The sequence below is a fragment of the Octopus bimaculoides genome, chromosome 7 (genome assembly GCF_001194135.2).
Source record: "Octopus bimaculoides isolate UCB-OBI-ISO-001 chromosome 7, ASM119413v2, whole genome shotgun sequence".
In the NCBI taxonomy this organism is placed as follows: domain Eukaryota; kingdom Metazoa; phylum Mollusca; class Cephalopoda; order Octopoda; family Octopodidae; genus Octopus; species Octopus bimaculoides.
The window spans coordinates 44,734,858-44,755,447 of NC_068987.1; the positions used below are offsets into that span (position 1 = coordinate 44,734,858).

General features: G+C 36.1%; 1 protein-coding gene across 3 annotated transcripts in view; it reads left to right on the forward strand.

Moving 5' to 3' along the window:
• Nucleotides 1-20,590, forward strand: part of LOC106882826 (serine/threonine-protein kinase SMG1) — a 197,669-nt gene that overhangs the window by 149,993 nt on the left and 27,086 nt on the right. For all 3 annotated transcript variants that reach the window (XM_052969574.1, XM_052969573.1, XM_052969575.1), the window contains 12 exons: nt 1,342-1,482; nt 3,040-3,144; nt 6,404-6,489; nt 9,083-9,312; nt 10,286-10,384; nt 10,595-10,713; nt 12,610-12,684; nt 14,004-14,189; nt 14,888-15,130; nt 16,588-16,705; nt 18,135-18,217; nt 18,727-18,977. In XM_052969574.1, coding sequence (XP_052825534.1) covers nt 1,342-1,482; nt 3,040-3,144; nt 6,404-6,489; nt 9,083-9,312; nt 10,286-10,384; nt 10,595-10,713; nt 12,610-12,684; nt 14,004-14,189; nt 14,888-15,130; nt 16,588-16,705; nt 18,135-18,217; nt 18,727-18,977 — 1,736 coding nt within the window. The remainder of the gene's footprint in view (nt 1-1,341; nt 1,483-3,039; nt 3,145-6,403; nt 6,490-9,082; nt 9,313-10,285; nt 10,385-10,594; nt 10,714-12,609; nt 12,685-14,003; nt 14,190-14,887; nt 15,131-16,587; nt 16,706-18,134; nt 18,218-18,726; nt 18,978-20,590) is intronic.

Below are 20,590 nucleotides of genomic sequence, written 5' to 3' on the forward strand. Positions count from 1 at the left end.
GTAACTTGTGTGTAGTTATCATTTTTTTGAAGACAGTTCATAGAAAGAATCCATTTTCAGTGATTTTTTAAAGAGGCATGAATAAAGAATATTCAGAAGGCAAGTTTATAAAACCAAAACATTGAAATTTATTCAGTGTAATGAGTGGTACCAAGTGGTAACAAGGATTAATCTTGCATATGAATGGGAACCAAATATACGTGTATGCAAGACAGGAAAAATCGCATGACTTACTATATACACTGAGGTTGAAATGAAGCAGAGTGGAACCTGATATTAATCAAATGAGTTGTGTGATGTTGCTTCTATGCTGTCAGATCCGCAACTGTCCAAGCTATTCCAAAAAGGCGCACAATACTGCAGAGCAGAAGTTGCTGTTTGTATTATTACGCCTCCAGTTCTGATTGGCTGGAGTCTACCAAAGCACAACTGAACTAAGCCACATCAACAAAATTCATCTTTCCTGTCTCGCTACTAAAGCATGGAAAAGTGGTCTTGGAAACGATGCTGATGCCTCTGTGTGTGTGTGTGTGTGTGTATATATATATATATATAGTGGTTCGAAAAGTCAGTGATAAGAATATCTAAGCTACAAAACAACTTGCTTGTTCTTATAACTTTTTTGCAAATATTTGCTTAAATTTCACTTTATAGTGAAACACATTGTGTTATATTATTAAAGTTTAGGACAAAGCTGTGAATGATAATCTGCATTTTGAGTGGAAACACATGAAGAGTTAATGATGGAAAATATGCAGGCAAACCAACAGGAGGTTGCTGTTAAATTGGATGCTAGTTTGTTGGGTCTGAAAGACCAGATGATTGTTGGATTAAGTAATGTTAAAAGCTGCTACTATACAAAATTTTCCAATTGATGCTGGTGTGAAAAGGATTATTTTCCCAAAAGAGTTGAAGTCCAAATTTTGTTTCAATTAATTAAATCATTTTGATGTCACTATTCTATGCTTGTATGATGGTGGTACTTATTTACAGCTGACATGTGATATCAAAACAAAAATATGTACACACATACACGTCAGGTTTCTTTCAGTTTCCACCTACCAAGTCCACTCATTAGGATTTGGTCAACCTGGGGTGACACACAGTGAGACTGAACTCAAAACCACATGTTTGGCTAGTAAAGTTCTTACCCATAGTCATACCTGCACCTATAAACATGGAAATAATATTTGAATATCCAAAGTTTATCAAAATATTTAAGATTTAGGGACTAGTCTGTGTCAAAATTTTAAATCTCATGAAACAATTTTTTTTTCTGTTTCCTTAAACTGTTTCTGTAAATTTCCTTGTTATTCATTTCTTTACTTTATCTTCCTCAAGGTTGTATTGCAGAATGTTCAAGGACCTGTTTTCCAAAAAATGTTTGCAGAAGCAACAAAACCTCTGCAGTTAGGTGGTCCTAGTTTTTCAGCTGCCACTAAGTTCTTGCAAGCTGCTGGACAAGGGCAGATTGTACAACAGGTGTGTATATTACTGCCATCATTCATTCGTTTTCTCTTTCTCTCCCCATCCCACCCATAACATGCAAGGTTGTGTCAGACTAGTAGGATTGATGCGGCTGGTATCCAAATTGAGCTTCTTTAAGTTAGTGTCTAGGGAAAATGTGAGCAGTTCTTAAGAAGGAGAATAGGCATATGTGTTGAGTGAAAATATATGGGTGAGACAGAAGAGGGTTAATGCAAGGCAGTGTAACTGCATTTGGTGGGCTTGTATGGGAGAAGTGGGGTTACACAACTTGTTGGCTCAGAGGGACAGGAATCTTGTAGTAGTGGTGGTGATACAAGAGATAAAAGGACAATACAGCACATTGGTGTGATTCTAGAGTGAGGGACAGGAATGTATGGTCTTTTTTTTATAATGTAGGCATTGCTTCTGTTCAGTACAACTGCATGCCCCCTAAGCCAAGTGTCTTCTATTATAGCCCTAGGCTGACCAAGGCCTTGTGAGTGGACTTGATAGAAGCCCACCAGTGTGTGTGTGTATACACATACATGACATTGAATGGGCATCCAGCCATAGAAACCATGTCAAAGCTGACATTGGAGCTTGATATAGTCATACAGCTCATAGGATCCTATCAGACTAGCCAGCCTATGGTAAAATGAAAATTATTCATTAAAATGAATGTTTGTCCATACAGCAGCAATACTGTTCCAAGTATGTGAGCAGTACTTTCATGTTGAGCTTACTTGAGGTTTGTAGAGAGTAACAACATAGAGTGTAGGTAGTTTCTGGTCCCAGGGCTGCACCAAATAACTGACCTTACTCATTCCTGACTCTTTGGGCCAATGGGAAGGTGGTCAAAATGAGCAGAGTATATTTTAAGTTACTAGATATAGCTTTTTTGTTGGTTCAACTTTGACCATTAATGGTTGGGTTTCTTCTCTGCAATTTACTGAAAATCCAGTCTTTGCATACATATATTACACTATTGGATAGCTGAGTTCATCCACACTTTGACAGGTGATGTTTTTCAGTCTGCAGAGTGAGTATCTGAAAATCATGCAAGATTGTACTGGGTTTTACATGATAGTGTTACTCGTTACCTTATTGTTTTCATTACTGATGTTGTTTGGTTTATACATTGTCCACTAATTCCTAATTAAAGTGAGTAGATGTAGATTTTTTTTAATATTGTGTGTGTGGACATGTCTAAAGGTGCAGAAGTAGCTGTATAGTTAAGAAGTTTGCTTTGCAATTGTTGTTACAAGATTTTTTGCAGTGGACAGCACCTTAGGAAACATATTAATATTTGCCTCTAATTCGAGTTTTATTTGTAAACAATTTAACATTAAACTGAAGGATTACTGACTGATATTTTGTCAACTACATATTTATTCAGCTTTTTACAAAGGTAAGGCTGATAGTGACTTCAAAATCTGAAGGCAAGCCAAAACTTTGGCCACTGTTAACTTTTCCCTTGTAGATTTAGTGTGTGCATGTATGTATAAATATATGTTTGTACGTACACACACACACACGCACATATAATCATTTTAATTTGTTTTTTGTTTTCAGTGTGAGCAGCTTGAAAGTGAGTTAGTGAGTTGTCTGGAGAATCAGCGAAGCATCTTACAGTCTAGCTTGGACATTCTCAACACTTATGCTGCCATTGTCGGACATGTAAGTCTTGTTTTGCTTAACCTTTACCTCCTCTTTCTTGCACCATCTCTATCATCTTTTCCACCCAGATTTTTATTATATTTCCCTATAACAAAATGGTAAGAACTATAGATCAGTGCTGCCCAACCTTTTCTGAACATGGGCTGGCTTTAAGAAAAAACAGTGCCAGTGGGCCAGACTCACATTTCTAGTCTTTCATTTTTTAATACAACTACTTGAAATGGTTTAGAAAAGTATTCAGAACTGAAAATATTGATTCTATTATTTTATTTAAAGAAATTACTCATTATATAATTAGTATTCATAACTCAATTTATACATACATACGATGCTAAGTCATTGCTATCAAAAAATTATAGCCTGTATATGATCATAAAAAATAATTTGACTTATAACTTTACATTCTACAAAATAATTTTAACAATTGATCAAGATTTAAGAAAAAAAGACATTTGTTCAAATGGCATTTAATTCAATAATAAAACAATTTCATCTTGAATGAAAATATCAGTGAGAAGCTTTTCAATGTCTGCTGGAATATTTGTTAAGGCCGTCAGAGTTCATCTTCGAGATGAGCATCACTCAATGAATATCTTTTGTTCGATTTTACCAATTGTATGCAACTGAAAAAGTGTTCACATATCCATGTCGAACCGGACAAAACGAGAAAGCATTTTGAGTAGCAAGTAAGATTTGGATATTGAGTGTGAGGCAGACCGTATTTGTAGAAGTCCATCAGATTTCTCTTTAAGAACTGACTCTTGACATCAAAGTTACTTTGCAATTCATTCAATTCCATTTGAAGCTCAAAGGGGGCATCAGTAGGATCCATGTCAAAAGGCACTGACAAAAATTTTCAGCTGGTCTTCACAAGCACAGAAATCCTTAAATCTCCTGGCAAATTCTTCTAGAATCTGTTTTAACTCGCTCACAAAGAATTCCCAGTTTATGGTTGAAATGTGCAACAGTTCCTGAAGGCAAGGAAAGTGAGCATAATCGCTGTCAGCAATTTGAGAAATCCACAAATCTAGTTTCTTTTGGAAAGCTGTCACCTCCCAAAACATATTAAGGATGAGTTTTTCCTCTTCTTGTAACCACACATTCGGCTCATTCAGCTTGTCTGTAATGTCCACTAGAAAAGAAAAATCATTCATCCATTTGTCGTCATCAAAGTTTATGCACAAATTTCTTTTTGCTTCAAGAAATGCTGCCACATGTTCTCGAATATCGTAAAAGTAAGGGATGCCAGCGAATTCAGCATCTATCTCATTGAGAAAATTTCAAAACTATCAATGATTTAATGCACGACTCCGAATGAAGCTGATGGCTTTCACGATATTATCCATGACATGATCAAACTTAACGATTTTGGAGCAAAGTGATTTCTAATGTAGAATACAACGGTACCACAATATTGGGTCTTCACTCATATTCAGGGACTCCCGTTTTCTTTGGATGAAACCACACAAGCATTGTTCCTTGCTGATCATTGCTGGTGAAAGCCCAAGTTCCGGCAAAAAATTGTAACATGAAAAATTATTCTGACAGTTTACTGGGGGGAAAAAAAAAACAAGAAGAGAGTGGGTGGATGACACAAATTCTTCAGATAGGGCCTATCATAGAAATAGATTTCAGGTTTTGTTTGTCCATATGAGCGAGCGTGGGGAATCAATTTCTATGCTTTCAGGTTAACGCAGTGTGTATATATGAAGTGTTGCTAACACAATGCCAGTGCTCATGGCTCTTGCCTTGGTGGGTGGTGACGAAAGGCATGTTCTCCCAGGAAGCACCTCTCTTGGGATGGAGGTGGAAAAAACACATATGCCATGCCACTCACCCCACTAGGGGCCTCCAGTGACATGGGCAAACAAAACCTGAAATTTATTTCTGTGGTGACAGCTATGTACACACAAGGCACACAGCGCAGAGTTGCACTGTTTATTGGCAGCCAATAATCATTTACTAATTGAAGAAAAATAACAGTAGTAAGCTTCTGCATTAATATTAAGGAATTAGCTGAAGACTGACTAATGGGCCGGATTCTAAGACTTCGTGAGCCAGACGTTGGGCAACATGGCTCTAGATGAAACAGTTTTCAATAATTCTGTTAGTCCCTCTACATCCTGAGTTCAAATTACACTAGATTTACTTTGCCTTTCATTCCTCCAGGGTCAACAGGTTATAAATCACTTATATGTTGAGATGCAGACTTGGATGTGCGTTTAAGAAGTTCACTTCATAACCACATGGTTTCAGGTTCAGTCCCACTGCATGGCACCTTAAACAAGTGTCTTTTACTGTATCCTTGGTTTCACCAAAGCCTTGTGAATGAACTTAGATGAAAAAGTATGGAAGCCTAATGTATTGTTGTGTGCCAGAAAAGTGTTGGCTAGTGAGATATTTACCCATTTTATTGTTGACATCATCATCATTGTTTTAATATCCACTTTTCCATGCTTGTTTGGGTCTGGCAGAATGGCCAGATATTCTTCTAATCACCACCATTTCCAATTAAGACAATATTTCCTCAGGCATGTTTCCACAGAAGACTGGAAATGAACATCAACATTGCTTGTTTACAGCCATCACATAATGTCACGACGAGGCCATGCATACATACATGCAACAGGCTTCTTTCAGTTTCCATCTGCTAGATCCACTCACAGGGCTTTGGTCATCCCAGAGCTATAGTAGAAGTCATTTGCTCAAGGTGTTGTGCAGAGGGACTGAACCTGAGACCACATGTTAGGGAAGCAACCTTCTTAATTACACAGTGATGCATCTCCACATTTATTCAAAGCACAAGAATATATTGAGTTCATCAGTCAGATTCACTCAATACTAACTTGTTACTTGAAGAGTCAATAGTTTTCTTTCACTCATTGCTACACACTGTTAATAGCTCTAAGAAAGCCTCAAACTCTCAATGGCTCCCATTATCAAACTATAAATAGGTCCAATAGGGAGGAGCAGTAGCTCAACTAGTGAATAACTAACATCTCTTATGGTTGATCAGTTGGGTTGAATTCAAAGCCCTCCAGTAGAGTTAGCTTGCAGGAAGATAAATTCCTCTACTAAACTTAAACAAAGCACTTTGCTGGTATCTCATTAACTTCATTAACCTGATTAATTCAGTATGACATCAATTGAAGGATAACTGGGTAGAATAGTAATTACATTGGCTGTTGTATCTGTTCTGTATGGGTTGTTGTTCTCCTATCTTAAACTAAATTTTTGTCTATTGTTTACTCTGTTCCAGTTTGGATTACCATTTTCTGAGAAAAGCCGAACTAGTAACTACCTCACCTGGTTGCAGCGTTTATTGAGAAACTTTTCCTCAGACAAGTAAGCTTTGCTGTTATTTTCCTGTTGAAACCAGATAATTTTTTCATTATTTTCACTTCTTGAAATTCTCTTTTGATAAGAGGTTTTCAAGTATGTTCAATTATTGCTGTTAACTGATATATTGTTGTTGCTATTGTTGCAAAGAGGTTGGCATTTGATGATGGTAGTGTAGCTAGGAGTATGTAGACCTGCACGATTCTCAGCATATCTATCTACAACTACTACCACTCTATGCAGACAGTAGACATAGTAGAGGGGGTGAGTAATAAACCTGGCTTCTGGAAGAGGTCTGATTCATTTGTGTCAATCAAAAACCTTCTAAGGTCAACTATCTGTTTTATGTATAGCAGTATCAGCTTAATTATCAGATTTTTAAATAGCTGCCTATCAAAACCATTTTGAATCACTCATTCAGTTTATCATGGGTGTCCTCTCTAATTGTACCTGCATATTTTAACTCTTGGAGAATTATTGTGGGAGCTAGAGGTGTTGAGGGGGTATCCCACTCAAACTAAGACACAGTAAGGCCTTATATTTATATGCAGATAATGGCATCATCATGGTGTTGTATACCAAGAGCGTTAAGTTGTTCAGTCTTCTAAAGGTATATAAAGGGTAGCAGAAGTATGTCTTAGCCACAAGGTTAGTAGGCTGTAAGCCTATACTGAAAAAAATTGTGGTCTGTTTCATGCAGGGCCTCCAGGTTGTGTAAAAAAACAAAATGGGATAAGATGACAAGCAGTCTCATGCAGAAATAGCTCAAGAGGAAGTTATTCTATTGCTTCTGTTTCACTATCATCTTGCCCAAGCTTTCATCTAATCAGATTAGAGTATTTGTTTCTGGTCTATCTTCTGCCAACACCTTGTGTTTTATAGGCTACTGAACATGATCACTTCTGAGCAGTGAATCCAACCTTTTAATTGAAGCATCATCACTGACCAAATCCTAATATGTCACCAGCAATCCAAATTGATTTGGTCAGAAATTGAAACTGAAGCAACATTAAATGTTTGTTTAGTTTGTTTATGTGTTTGTGTCATTTCACAGCTTTCTCTTACTGTAAAGAAAGTGTTAAAATGTGTTTTCTGATACATGCAGGGCATTAAAACTGTTTTGCATGTTCTTGTTCATTGTCCAAGTATTACTGAGTTACAAAGTTATGTTAAATAGCTGTTGTCACATGTAGGTAGGCTGGATTTGCCTATCAGCCGAGGCCATCATAAAGTTCATTCTTTTTTTTTTCCCTTTGCCCAGGAAGGGCAACCGTATTTCTCTATCTGGTGGCTTTATGAGGACAAGATTGAAAAGACTGAAAACATATACCTCCAGTTTGGCTAAACACTCATCAACTTTTGTTGCAGATGTTACCTTCCAGTAAATTTGGTGAAAGGTGTGTGTGTGCCAAAAATGTCCTGCACAAATAGGCTGACTCTAAGCATGTATCTTAAGTTGGAGAACACAGTGGGAGAGAGTGTTTACCCTTGATAGTCAAATACACTTGTGGAATTGTGAGGTTGTTTGACTGGCCCTAAGTGGCTGTCCCTTTAATGAGATGCCTCATACCTACCTTTTGTATTCTTTTGTTTTCCATTCCTCCCCTCCTCCCATAATTGATTTTGTACGGATCCTTATTTTTGTCCTTTTGTAATGTCCTTTACATCCTTTGTATTATGAAATAGGGGTGGGTGAGTGTAAAACAGTAAAATATCATGTTGCATTAAGTTATATTCTTTTACATTTTCAGGTTAAATCCTGCCAGAATTTACTTCAACTTGGAGCAATTTAACTGCATTCTTCTCACCTTCCTCACCTAAATTTGGTTTTATCATCTACCTTTTTTGGGTCAATACAATAAAATCCTAATCAAATATTGGAGTCACTTCAATTGACTGTTCTGCTCCCTTAAATTTCTAACTTGTACCTATATTGGAAGCTTTATTATTAAAAGGGCAGTGGATTGGCTGAATCGGGGAAAATGCTTTGCAGTATTTGTGCCAACTCTCTACATTCTGAGTTAAAATACTACCAAGGTCAATTTTACCTTTCATCTTGTCTTGGTTGATAAAATAAAGTACCAGTCAAGTACTGGGATCAATGCTGTTGACTAACCCCTCCCCTAAAAGAAATTGCTGGCCTTGTGCCAAAATTTGAAACTGCTGCTGCTGTCATCGTCATCCCTGACAACAGTTTAATGGTATTTCTTTTGATTCTCTATGCTCTGAGTTCAAAATCTGCTGAGGTCATCTTTGCCTTTCATCCCTTCAGTTTTGGTAAAACAAATGCCATTTGAACACTACAGTTGATGTGATTGACTTACCTGCTCCCCTAAAACTGCTGGCCTTGTGCCAAAATTTGAGACCATTATTAATAATAATAATAATAATATCATTATTAATTTTAAGTTAGTGAGTGACTGAAATGTTAGATTGCTAGACTAAATGTTTTGTAGTTATATAATGTGCTTTTATTGTCCCTGTTATCTCAACTCTATATTCGTGTTATATGTAGCCTTCACTGTAAACCATGATTTCCACTACATCATCAGGCATTAAATATCTATTTGCCTCTAATGTTCAACACCTTTACTTGCAGCTGTTCAGAAATTGTTGATGAGTTTGATGAGATGTACCGTAAGATGTGCACCAACTCCGTTAGTAGCCAACCAGTCCTGAATGTTGAGATGAAACTGCAGACAATTATCAACAATACCAACAGTCGTCTAGTAAAGCTGGTGGACAGACGTAGCCTGGAGAGTACTGACACTGCTCAGCTGGAAATTATGCTTAAGCAGGCTATACATTTGATACACAATTTCATTGAAGGTTAGTCTCTCTCTGTCTTTTTCCTCTTTCTCTCTCTCTCCTCTACATTTCAATTCTGCCATGTTTCATTTTGCTAAATAAAATACCAGTCAATTAGCAAAATGTTGATTAGGGTTAGCTATTTCAGCACTTTATAACAGAACTTTCTGGATTATTAACATCAACCTTACAGAGTAAAGGTTATTCCAATAGTTTCATTCTCATGGTATTCTGATCTCTTATCTTATCCCTGAATGTGTACCTACCTTAGTTTCCTAGTTTGAATCAGAAATAATGCAACTAATGACAATCAGAAATCAGACCAATGAAATCATAGTCATCATCTTCATCATTTTAATGTCCACCATTCCATGCTTATATGGGTTTGATTTTCTTTTCTGGATGCCCTTCCTGTCACCAACCCTTGACCTGTTTCCAAGTAGGCCAGTCATCTTTTCACAGAATATGTGTCAAGACAAGGAGAGAGAGAGTAAGAGTGACACACACACACACACACAAATGATGTGCTTCTTTCAGTTTCCATTTAACAAATCCTCTCATAAGGCTTAGGTTGGCCTGGGGCTATAGAAGGAATTTTCCCAAGGTGCCACGCAGTGGGACTGAACCTGAAACCTTATAGTTGGGAAGCTAATTTCTTGATCCCACAGCCTTTCCTGTACTGAGATATAAATATTTCATAAGTAGGGGTGAGGTTAATAGTTGGAAAAATTATCATCTCAGACATTTTAGACCTTTATTTAGTACTTATATAGACTAGTTTTATATTCTTTAATACTTGTTTCAGCCATGCAGCCATGGTCATACTGGAGCACCACCAATTTTACACTTGAAGGTTTCATGTGTGTCTTTTCAGTAGATATTTTCATCTTGATTCAGTGTTAACAGGCACTCCTATGGGATTATTTGGAGTGTATTGCTTACATTCTTGGTGTCTCCAGTTTGACTCTTTTTGTTTCCTTTCCTTTATTTCCAGAACATGGCATCGAAGGTATAAAAAGTCTCACCTGTGTCATAGTAACTGCTCTGTGTTCATTTAATAAACGTTACTTATTGATGGAAGGTGCTGCTGTAGGTAAGTGTTCACTTTTTTCCTTCTTCTAAAAATTAATTTGTCCATTCTTATATTCACTGCCCTGCCTGTTCTTTGTTGCTGTTTGATCTCCCTGCCTCCTCTGTGTGGCTATTTGCCATTTTACTCTGTTACTTTGTCACTTCTCTTTCTGTCATGTCTTCTCACTGGCACAGATATCTGACAGTGTTGGTTTCTGTTTCTAATTTGTAGGGGCTGGTGATCGCTTGATGGACTTGACATCCCGTGACGGGGACTGGTTCTTGGATGAGCTTTGCAGCATGAGTGGCAATGTCAACCAGTTACTGGAGATTCTCATTCAGAACTCTGTGGTAAGCAACCATTGGTGCATACACTTACACACCTGCATATTTCTGCACATAGGCTCTTCCATGCATAGACAGTTTCATACTCATTTAAATATGTGCATAAGCATACATATGCATGCAGGATCTCTCTTACCTGGCAATCTTCATCTAACCAACAATTAATTTACACACACATCAGATCATTAAGAATGAAATGTCCGATTTTGAACTGTAAGTTTTATTTTACTTTATCTCAACAAAAAGCAATGCAGAAATAATACATTTCTAAATGTCTCAGAGAGATTTATGCAGTAGTGATACGATGAAGTAGTTGCATGCTGTCAACTTAATGTGACAGTCCCCTGAAGGGAATAATACTACTCTTGGTTAGACCTTGGAAGCTACACCGCTTCCTGTCGACCTTGACACATTTCCTGTGTCCTTATGTTCACAAGGGGTGGAGGTGCTTGTCTCCCCCTCGTGAACATAAAGACACAGGAAATGTGTCAAGGTCAACAGGAAGCAGTGCAACTTCCTAGGTCTAACCAACAGTAGTATTATTCCCTTCAGGGGACTGTCACATTAAGTTGACAGCATACAACTACTTCAAAAAGCAGTGCAGTTAATCAAAGTATGCACCTAAATTATCAACACAATTTAGCCATTTTATCGGTAGCTTATTTATGCCAGCAGTGAAGAATTCTGTAGAGCAAGAGGTGATAAAATCACGAAAGGCTGTTTTGCATCTTCAGATTTGAAGTTTTTTCCTTGCAAAAGGTTGTCTAATGCTGAGAAAACATGATAGTCAGTTGGTGCAAGGTCTGTGAATATGATGGATGACAGAGTACTTCCAAGTTCAGTTCCTGTAACTTGTGTAGCATTCTTTGTGCCACATGTAGTCGAACATTGTCTTGCAAGAGAATTGACCTGTCTCTATTGACCAATCTCGGTTGTTTAATTGCAAGTTCACTCATCATTTCATCCAGTTTGTTAATGTATACATCTGCTGTAATTGACTTACCAGGTCTCATGAAGCTGTAGTGGATGACACTAGCGCTGGACCACAAAACAGACACCATTAGCTTTTTTTGGTGAATATTCTTTTTTGGATTGTATTTTGACACTTCGTCTCTATCCAACCACCATTTAGAACACTTGCTATTGTGGAAAAGAATCCATTTTTCATCACATGTAACAATAGGATGCAAAGCTGATTTGCTTCTATGTCGTGACAGCAAGTTTCAAGACGATGTCTCATTTGATGCTCATTCAGTTCCGTGTCCAGCTTCTTTACCTTGCCAATTTGTTTCAGATGATCCAATACAGTTGGAATCCAAACATTAAATCTTCCTGCTAACTCACGCATAGTTTGAGATGTATCCACTTCCACTACAGTTTCCAGCTCATCATTATCCACCTTGGTCTCAGGTCTACCATGGGACTGATTTTCAAGAGTAAAGTCACCAGACCAGAACTTCTCTAACCATCGATGTACAATGTGTTCATTCAGTACAACTTCACCAAATACCTCATTGATGTTTCGAGCTGTCTGGGATGCGTTGGTTCCATGACGGAACTCATATTCATAAACAACACACGATCTATCCATGGGTTCGCAAAAATTGATTTACAAGAGAAAATTCAATATAATCAGACACCATGAATTGCATTTCAAAAAGTGATGTAACTCTTCAATGTTGTAAAACAAAGAATTGTCAGGATAAAACAGAGTTAACGACTGTCAAACTTGATGCATAAGAAAATTGGACATTTCATTCTTAATGACCTGATATATTACTCTTCTAGTAATTATCCTTTGATAGTTGTTCACAAAACTATTTCCAGAAACTTTTGCTTTCTTTTACATTTATAATATTTACATCCCATTTCTCTTATTGTTTCTAAAATTTCCTATTTCAGGCTGAGACTGAACTGGATATCTGTCAGCTTCATAATGCTCTCACAGCAACACACAAAACATATATTGCCCTGCATGTGAGTTGATTTTTTGACTTTACTTAAGCTGGAAGGGTGAGGGGAGGGGGATCAAGGTGCTCACCTGTATACTGCATAGCCATTTTACAGTAAGATACATTAATATGCTTGATCCAATTTATGTGGACACATCTGAACTCTTATTTCACAGTTGAATGATTATTGATAGGAACAGTACTATCACTTGTAAAAATAAATGCTCTAATAAAAAGTAATACCATCCCATTCATGCAAACGTGAAAAAGTTGATGTTAAGTAATACCAGTGAATGTATTATTCACTACTTCTTTCCAAAGAAGTGCAATGGTGGTAGGCATTTCAAAGGTTCAGCAGTTAGATTAAGAACAGGTTGAGAAAAATTTAGAGACTCATTATTTCAGATGGTAACAAAGACTTCTCTCTGAGTGATTGGAGATTGTATGGTGCTTATGTATGCTGCAGGATTTTGTATGTTAACAAAATCTGGTGATAAAATGAGAAGGATGTCTGAAGACTAAAAAATAATGATTGTAAGCCTGCACTGTTGGATGTGTATTGTTTGTTAATGTATGGATGACAACACAAATGAGTGAAAGAAAAATTAGGTATTATGAGGTGTGAAATGTAGTGTGCAAAAAGCAAGACTGCTCTGGTATGGACTTGTTTTATATATATACACACACATATATATGGAGGATGATGAGCTGGGTGAAGAAACACTGTGCTCTAAGTGGAAGAGGAAAATGTATGAAAAAATGGTGGAAAGTGATCTTAAGTGGTTGAATTTCACAATGGAAATGGAAATGATAAAGTACTGCAATAAAAGATGAGATATTGGTGTTAGAGTAGACCCATCCAACTAATGTAAGAATGGCAAAACAAACTTACAAATGGCAGTAGTGGCAGCTCCTCATTCTCTGCATATTCACACATTTGCATAAATAGTAAAAATACTTTATAACATTTAAATAGAAAGAAACAGGAAAAAAGGGAGATGGGAAAGGAAAAGAAAGAAAAGAAAAAGGGTGCGGGTAAAACAGAAGATGGAAGGGGTGAGGGTGATGACCTTCTTGCCAGATAGTTTATTGTATGATTTAAAATATTACAGCTTACCAATCCTTGCATGTTGTAACTCCTTACAGATGTCAAAATAGTTTAGGTGTTGTTTACTGTTTATTTCTCAATTCAAATTTTTCAACTGAAGATCAAAAATGAAATTGTGAATAAATTTATTTTTTCCTATAATTGTGCATTGTTAAATGGTTTCCATTACCTTCCTGCTTTTAGTTTCATCCCTGAAATACAAAAAAGAGTTAAAACCTGAATTTTCCTTTTCACAGGAACTAAATGTGAATTTTCGCAGTATAATTATCCCTGAAGCTCTAAAAACAATCCAAGCTGAAGAAGAAAGTGTTTGTATTGCTCTTAAATCTCTTAATGAAATGATTACTGATGCAGGATGTCCCTTAGAACAACTTGTACATCAGGTGGAAATTCTTCACAGGAACAAAGTGATGGGAATTGAAGTAAGTTTTTGTGTTTTTTTTGTTTTTTTCCATTCACTTAAATACTTGAAATATTGGATTCACTGATAAAAATTATTCTCTGTAATATTTATAACTCTACAGTTCCTGTTATCTGTAACGTAACCTTACAGCTTCTCATGTCTGTTTAATTTGAGGGTTGAAAACTAAAAGTACTTTTTTAAATTGTGTGTTAATGTCAGATTATTTTCATTTGTTAAATTAATGTCAATTAAAACTAATAAGTGGTCTAGAATGACTACTTCTTTCTGGTTGTGTAAAAGTTGTCAACATGATTTTTTTTTTTTTTGATAGGTTTCTAAGAGGGAGCCTTATTTTTATTTTTTTTTTTTGAATTTTCAGTCTTACATTCAAACATTTCCACTTTTTTCTTGCTTATTATTATTATTATTATAAAGGCAATAAGCTCGCAGAATTATTAGTGCAATTGACAAAATTCACGGTGACATTTCTTTTGGCTTCAACCCTTTAGTATTCAGTTTTCTCTGACAAATTTAATGCTTGTTTATTCACATTTTGAATCAATTACACATTATCTTATAGGGGTCAATAAGATAAGGTACTGATCAAGTTTGGGGTCCATGTAATCAACCTACCTCCTCTCATCATGCTGGCCTTGTAACAAGATTATTGTTGTTATTATTTTTAATATATATTCCTGTCTTCATGTTATCTCGTAGAATACTAACACAGACATATTGGAGGTGGTGCTGAAGCTGGAGAATCGGTTCAAGGAGTTACTCAAAACAGCTGATACCGAGCCAGTCGACCTGAGCCCAGGACAAATGCTGCTGATGGCCTTCAATGGGCTCTTTGTCAAATTGGAGACTGAGTTTGCTGGCTTCCTGGAAATTATGGAGGGGATGGAAATTACTGACAGTTGGAAGAAGGTTGACATGATCAAAGAGGCTAAGTCTTTCCAGGTAAAACCTTCTTTGATTGTGCAGTTATGGAGAAAGAGAGAGGTTTAGTTTATACAGTGTGGGTCACTAATTGTTGGTATTGAATATCACAGTATTTTTAATGATTGATTGATTGAGTAAAAGATGAAAACTGAATATAACATTATTGTAGAGACTAGGATTGGAAGATTGAAATTGTGTTACTTATTAGTGGAAGGCAAAGTAGAGTTCCAAATTGGTGCACATGAAAAGCTAGTTAGGAATTATGGTTAATGTTCTTCATAACCGCTTGCTACAACTGATTATGTAAGATTTGCTGAGTTTAAGTGAAAGTTGTAACATTAGTGTCTGCTGTAACAGAAAAATCACCTTTATCATACACAAAAATACTTCTGTGTGTATGAGTGTGTGAAACACCTTGTATGTGTGTAGTCATAATAAAAAGCCATTCTTTTTGTGTTGTGTGTGTGTAGTGTATATGTTTTTTTTTTACACAAAGAACCAGGTGTGGTAATATTGTTTTATATAACAGCAGCAAGTTGGTTGATAGATTGACTTGCAGAAGCCTCTAGTCTGACAGTCTATCTGAGGGTTGATGGTTTTCTTTTCTAAGCCAGTGGAACTGATTCAGACATTTTGTATTTTTAGAATAAGTAGAATGAAGATCATCATCATCATCATCATCGTTTAACGTCCGCTTTCCATGCTAGCATGGGTTGGACGATTTGACTGAGGACTGGTGAAACCGGATGGCAACACCAGGCTCCAGTCCGATTTGGCAGAGTTTCTACAGCTGGATGCCCTTCCTAACGCCAACCACTCAGAGAGTGTAGTGGGTGCTTTTACGTGTCACCCGCACGAAAACGGCCACGCTCGAAATGGTGTCTTTTATGTGCCACCCGCACAAGCCAGTCCAGGGGCACTGGCAACGATCTCGCTCGAAAATCCTACAGGAGCCAGTCAGGCGGTACTGGCAACGGCCACGCTCAAAATGGTGCATCTCATGTGCCACCCGCACAAGAACCAGTCCAGGGGCACTGGCAACGATCTTACTTGGCTTGCCGGGTCTTCTCACGCACAGCCCATTTCCAAAGGTCTCGGTCCGTAGTCATCGCCTCGGTGAGGCATGAATTTTAATTAAAATACATCATGGTTATTAATATTTAATTAACAAAGAAGTTCACAAAATAAGTATGTGTATCATGGGAAGAAGATAATTCTCCTGTTTTGATGTAAGATATTTTCATTATTGGAATTAGCTGTTTACTTGGCAATTAACGCACAAACACTCTCAATTCTTATTTACTCTATCTGCCTAAATGGGAATAAGTGCCTGAAGGAGTGACAAACTCTCTGCTATATGTAACAGCTGTAACATGTAATTAATGAAAGGAATCTGTTTAGCTGAATAAATATGTGAAGCAACTTACCAATTTGAATTTATTTTAATTATCTAATACTATTTCTGTCTCTTTTAGCTGTCTTCTTTCACATCTGAAACACGGGAGTTGATGACAAATTTGTTTTTTGTAAAACGACTTCAAGCTATGCAAGATTTCTTCCAAATGTGTCAACAGTTTTCTTCAGTTCTTGATAGTGAGCTGCTTTTTATTTTATTTTTTCTCTCTGATTTAAAAAAAAAATATTTTTCATGTTATCTGAGAAATTACTTAACCTTTAGTAATATGTTTCTGATCAGAAGTGTTTCTTTAATAAAAAATGTAGAGCAAATGTAAGATATGTTTTAAAAAAAAAATGCATTATGATTGTAGTAGACGAAACATAGACAGCTAGAGACAAGGACCTGCCATTATTTGGAAAGAAAGAGTTATGTATAGTTTATTTTAGATGTGTAGTCTTAATAAACAAGTTGAATATAAGTGACATTTAAAGGAATTTATTTACTGGGGAGAGTCAAAGTTGGTCACAAAATGCTGTTTATGGAATGTGTACTTGTACTAAAATGGACCTGTCTATTGAGTTGAGGCTGTAATTTATCTCGCAATCTCTCTGAATTGTTTGGTTCATATAGGTGTGGCACCACATTTGCAATGAAAAAATTCTAGCAAAACAAAATGTTCTGAAACTAATTAAGGCTGATGGTAGGCTTGGAAGTAATTGACAGTTATCACCAAGAATATCATTATCAGTGAACGCCCAAATTTGTTCTTCAATAACATAATAGTACTACTGTAACTTTAGGTTCCTCTCTAAACTGCAGGGCAGGGTCTTAAATAGAGGCATGCTTGGACAACTACCTGTCACTCATGCCAGCCTCACTTCTTCAGGCCACCGATGATGTCCTAAGGAATAGCAAGACCAATACAGCTTAAGATTAATGTTATAATAGAATTCAATGAGCCAAAACATCCCTCAAGCCATTTCATCTAATGCTCCCATTCCATCGCCCTTGATCGAGACTTTTAAATTGCTCCCATAGGGATGTAAGACAAAGTTGATCTCAGTAGAATTTGAACTCAAAAGTACAGAGTTGAATACCCAGAGGCTTTCTCTCTGATGCTCTAGCAATTTTACAAATTTAACATCTTACTGGTGGTGGTGATGCTGCTGCTACTTATTACAATATGGAGAACAGTGTACACCTGTTATATTCTCTCTCCCAAATATGTTACATCTCTTTATACTTTTATTATACCACCAATTATTTTGATATTACACCCCACCACCTCATTAATCACTGTTATGCAATAGAGAATCTTATGTGAATGGATAACAGTAAATAATTGGCGAAAAATAGTCAAAAGAAACTGATAATGATCTTCATCAGTCAAAATTATAATGTGAAGTCTGTGAGTTTGGATAAGTTTATATTCTTCAAGGATAAAAGGACTGTGATTTTTTGTGCTTAACTTGTCAGAGAAAATAAATTTCACAACAGTTGTAAAGTTTTTGTTTCAGGTAAAGGGTCAATCTTAAAACATTACATTCCTCTTTACCTCTGCAACATATAAACTTACCTAAGTTCATAAGTTTTATTTCTCTGTATCTTTCTTTCTTCTCCCAGGTTCTTCTGGCAATGTGTGTTTTGATGATGAACAACTGGCAAAACCTGTCAAGAAGTTTATTGCAGACTATGTTAGGAAACAGGTATGTCTCTTTAACTACCTTAATCTCTCTCTCTCTCTCTCTCTCTCTCTCTCGTGTACACACTACTCCCATTGTCTCTCCCTCCCTCTCTAAAACAGAATTTCCCTATTTTAATAATTTCATGCAGTAATTTTTTTTCCATTCTTTTTCCTTCCTTCAGTTAGTTACAAATAAGAGAAGCACAATGGCTAACGTAAAGATGCTGATATACATTCAAACCTTACAGTCATATCTGCACTATTTTGATTGATAGTGAAAAATAACAAGCCCCACACTTTACAACTGAGTAGTTAGTGAGAGGAAGAACCTGCAAAATAAACATTTACCTCATCTTGAAGGGAAAATCCATTTTGTCTATACCAGCATGGGAAAATGCATATAAAACAGAATTTTATATTGAAAATCTTCAACAGTTAATTCATTTAAAAATAAATTATTTCATGTATAAAATATTTTTGTTGCTGATGATTTGATTTGTTTCCATCTTTTTGTCTCATTCTATATCCTAGGTTATTGGTTTCCCATCTCAAATTCTCGGCTACATAACCTGCATTTACATCAATTCAATGGGTTTGAATGTAACTGCTGAAATTGAATCAAAGGACGTCGGTGCTGAGTCAAAAGTGCCATTGGATGACATGCGCAAGAAAGCAGTGGATGCTTGTCTTAAAAATGGCCACTTCAAACATGTGCAGTTCACACAGGCCAGCTCATTAACCAGTTCACAGGAATCAACCTGGAGGAAACATGACCTAGCCAGGTAAGGGATACAGTTATGTTTTTACCCATGTTATACACACAACATTAGCTAATGTAGGAATATTGCCTCCTCTACTATTTCACTTACTCCTGTGCCAATGTATGAACTTCTATGCAGTTGCTTGGCCTGCTAGAAATGGCAACCACACTTCAAATTAACCCCTATTTTCTTTAATTCTTTTGATATTAACCCACCCAAGACCACCTCTGCTTTAAAACATCCTATTTTAAAATTATCTAAATTAATTTTCATCAAAATTTCATCTTCGATCGTGTTTCAAACACCAGCCTAATAATGAATTATTTTATTGAAGTCTTCATTATTTCAAAAAGTAATTGAAATAAAGGAAGTGTATTTTGACAGAAATTTAGTAACAAAAGGATTAAAGAAAATTACAGGAGTACATGTTGGATAATGTAGCCCAAGATAAACTGTATCTGAAAATGAAATAGTCATGACTTGAATGCTGAGGGCAATTCAATCAGAACTGACTTGTGTCTATGCAACAGCTGCCTCATTTATTCATTCAGTCTTTTACATCATTACCACATGATGAACTGTTGATGAAATGTTTTTCAATGATGTTAGGACCTCTAGTTATGTACGTCTGTGAGTGAACTATAGACATATTTCTGATTGCTGTATAGGAGATTTATATTTGTATGTTTGGAGGTGGTGTGTATATTATATGCTGAGTGAATATTTTGATGGGTGTACATTTAGTGCATGTCTTTACAGTTCATATTTTTATACTTGTAGTTATTGTTTAATGCTATGGACTATAAGAATATTAGTATATTAATCACAGATGTCACTACGACAGGCAAGCATTGCTATGATACTATACTGTGACTGCAACAGGAAGTTGAATTTGAGTGATTGATATCCACTTAAACAAAATATTCTGTGATAAGCTAGAGGTCAAGTAGTTCTGCTATCTTCACTTCTTTGCTAGCTCTCGTAGGTTTCCACTTGAAACAACTTGATGTATCTTATCTATAAAAGGCAGATTTTCTCTGTGTGTGTATATATGTTTAAAATTCATACATTTACACAATTCCAAATTTCTTGGATGAAAGAATTGGAATTAATATTCTAAATGCCATAACTTAGGTCACAGCATCATTTTTTTCCGTCAAAATAATTCCCAATTACGAATAAAATCCATAAAACTACACAAATTAACATTTTCCCCTCTAATGAAATCTAATTTCCTCTTTCTACTACCTTTACAAATCCTTTCAACTCCTACTTTCTCTTATGAACCTTTACGAACGATCCAACAACAAATACAAAAAGAAAGGAAGGAGAAACTCTGGCAATAAAAGAAACAGACACAATACCAATCATACGTAAATACACACATATACATACACATGCGTACTTTCCAACACAATTTCTCTGTACAAGTCACTTTCACATTGACAGTCAAACATTTCATTCAACAAATACTTTCACTTTAATGGTTTCATTTTCATACTGAGACTACTACAGTGAAATTATACTCTCACATATATACATGCATATATATATCTGCACATATGTATCCATAGACATGTATGTATGTATGTATATATATATATATATATATATATATATATATATATATATAT